The sequence below is a fragment of the Mirounga leonina genome, unplaced genomic scaffold, assembly GCF_011800145.1.
Source record: "Mirounga leonina isolate KUSES-001 unplaced genomic scaffold, KU_Mleo_1.0 Mir_150, whole genome shotgun sequence".
NCBI lineage: Eukaryota > Metazoa > Chordata > Mammalia > Carnivora > Phocidae > Mirounga > Mirounga leonina.
The window spans coordinates 2,719,401-2,722,063 of NW_023270374.1; the positions used below are offsets into that span (position 1 = coordinate 2,719,401).

Below are 2,663 nucleotides of genomic sequence, written 5' to 3' on the forward strand. Positions count from 1 at the left end.
GCCCTGCCTCAATCCTCTTTAGCCTCCTAGAAGCCCCCTGTGCCCATCTTGGGACGCCTGGTGGCTGCCTGAAAAGACTCAAGTCAGGCGAGGTCTGCTAGGCTGGCAAGTCCAGTGTATTTTCTCTCGAAGCCCTCCTGCCAGGAAGCTGCGAGCTCTGGGGGGCTGACCCCTCTGAAGAGCAAAGGGCCTCTCTCTTCAGCTGTCCACCCCACCCTCTCCGCCTGTTCCTCTCTCCATCTGGATGGGATCAGCCAAACCCAGAAGGGCCTTCTGCTGTGCTAAGCCAGGTGGAGTCTCCCCCACATAGCTGTTCACGCATGTTTAATAGCATGTTTTCACTCCAGAGCCCCACATAAGCACTGCAAGCATTTCTTCATAAAAAAAAAAAAAAAAAAAAAAAAAAAAAAAAAAAAAAAAACAGGATTAAAGCTCCTCATAAGCTGACTTTTTCCTTTGAGAAAAGCTAATTTATCCTTGGGTTAACATCAGGCAAAAAGTTAGAGTCATTTACTGTGTTCAGCCTACACATGTTTATTATCTACATCTGGCTGATGTTTTACTGAATTGCGATTTTTTATTTTTTAATAGTGGGTGATCGAGCTGCCTCCTCTATCCAAAATCTGGGCTGATTTCCATCTGCGTTCTCTGGTCTCCTTTCCCCTCCCCCTGACTCCCCTCCCACTCACCACTGTGATATAAACTGCCGATTTAATGAGGTCTTGTGCTCCCATGCCAAAGAGTCGAGGCAAAAAATCACACCATAGGAGCTAGATGAGATTTATCCCTTCTGCTTTTTTATTACTGACCTGGTTTTGTGCCTCATAACAAATCCCACATTACGACTCTCCAAACATTTTCTACTCACAGGAAGCCTGCTGCTAGCCCAAGACAACTGGAGTGACACTAGTGACTGCAAGAAGGCACTGGGCCTGGGGGGGTGAAAAAGCTGGTGCCCCAGACTGTCATGCATAAATTTCAGTTAGAGGAGAGCCCAGGAACGGAAGCAAAGGGAGTGTGCCTGGAGACTTCTTCCTTCCTCCCTTCTCGTATTGAACATGCGATGTCCCCACCACAGCCAAGGAGTCGGCAGAGAGCAAGGGCACTGGTTGCCTCCACCCTCTGGACGGTCCTCTCCTGGGCAGAGGTTCTGTAACAAGGCACAGGCAGATGGCCATTCCTCCCTGGCATGCCCCTGCCTCCCACCCCTAGGAAAACAGTCAGAGGTCCAGGGATGATTCACATCATAGACCAGTGCTCAGAGGAGTCCTACCCCCATGGAGGCGTCCTCCTGGAACCCAGAGTCCTGGGGATGTGAGAAAACAAAGGAGCTTTGATGCTCTTGGGATTAGCACACAGACTGCTGGAAAAAGGTGACTGTGGTGGGAACAGGCGGTGGCTCTTAGGGGAGCATCGGGGCAGGCAGTCTGCTGGCAGGTAAAGGTGAAGCAGACCCCTTTGTGGTGGCCAGGCTGGGGAGGAGGTGAAAGGGCTCTTCAGAAGGTGGTGGTCCTGGTGAGGGGGACCTGCTTGCGGCTGGGTTCTGGTTGCAAGGGCCCCTGCTGGCAGGGGAGCAGAGGGCATATCCATCCTGCCCCACCTCTGCTCTTGAGGGCAGTGGCGTAATAGTCCAGGGGTTCGTCCTCAGGACCGCCAGGTGCATCCAGGAGGCAACACTGCAGGCAGAGAACCCGCTGGAAGGATGGGCGGAAGTTGTCGGTTAGGAAGCCACAGAGGATGGGGTTGGCGCCGCTGTTGGCGTAGCTGAGGATGAGGGACACATGGTTGACCATGGCATCAAGGCTGGTCACAAACAGGTTCAGCAGCTGCACCACGTAGAAGGGCATCCAGCAGAGCACAAAGACGGCTACCACCATCAGCACCAGCCGTGTGATCTTCTTTTTCGAGCGCTTTCGCCGCTGCCAGCCGGCCCGGAGTGACACCGCCCGCATCTTGCCCACGATAAGCAGGTAGCACAGGACGATGGCCAGAACGGGCAGCAGGAAGCCCAGCAGGAAAGTATAGACCACAAAGACCGCCGACCAGGCCGGGTGCGGCCAATGCAGGTTGCAGGCCATGGCCTGGCCGCCCCGAGCCGGCCTGGTATCTGCGAAGATGGCGATGGGCAGGGTGACCAGCAAGGACGCCAGCCACACGTCCAAGTTGATCAGTTTGGCCACGCTGGGCCTCCGGTAGGTGGCGGCGCGCAGAGGGTGCACCACGGCGACGTAGCGGTCCACGCTGAGCACGGTCAGACAGAAGACGCTGGTGAACATGTTGAGGCTGTCCACACTGAGCACCAAGCGGCACAGCACGGACCGGAAGGACCAGTGGCGCAGGGCGGCCAACGAGGCCACGAAGGGCACGTTCAGCATGAAGAGCTCATCCGCGATGGCCAGGTTGAGCAGGTAGATGTTAGTGGCCGTCTTCATCTTGGCGTAGCGGAGGATCACGAAGATGACCAGGGCGTTGCCCACCAGGCCCACCAGGCACATCAGCGCGTAGATGCACTGGATGGCGACCATGCCCGCTGCCCCCGCGTCCCGCCTCCCCGCCGCCGCCTCCTCCTCCCCGGCCGGGGTGCAGCTGGCGTTGACCGCTGGGGACCAAGCAGTCTGGAGCTCTTCCTCGCCCCCGGGGGGCAGCGTCGGGAAAGCGCTCAT

At 56.6% G+C, this 2,663-nt stretch overlaps 1 protein-coding gene across 1 annotated transcript; it reads right to left on the minus strand.

Moving 5' to 3' along the window:
* Positions 1 to 1,434: 1,434 nt before the first annotated feature.
* SSTR4 (somatostatin receptor 4) lies at positions 1,435 to 2,663 on the minus strand. The gene has a single exon (XM_035005637.1). It carries the CDS (start codon positions 2,661 to 2,663, stop codon positions 1,497 to 1,499), a length of 1,167 nt encoding a protein of 388 aa, XP_034861528.1. The 3' UTR covers positions 1,435 to 1,496.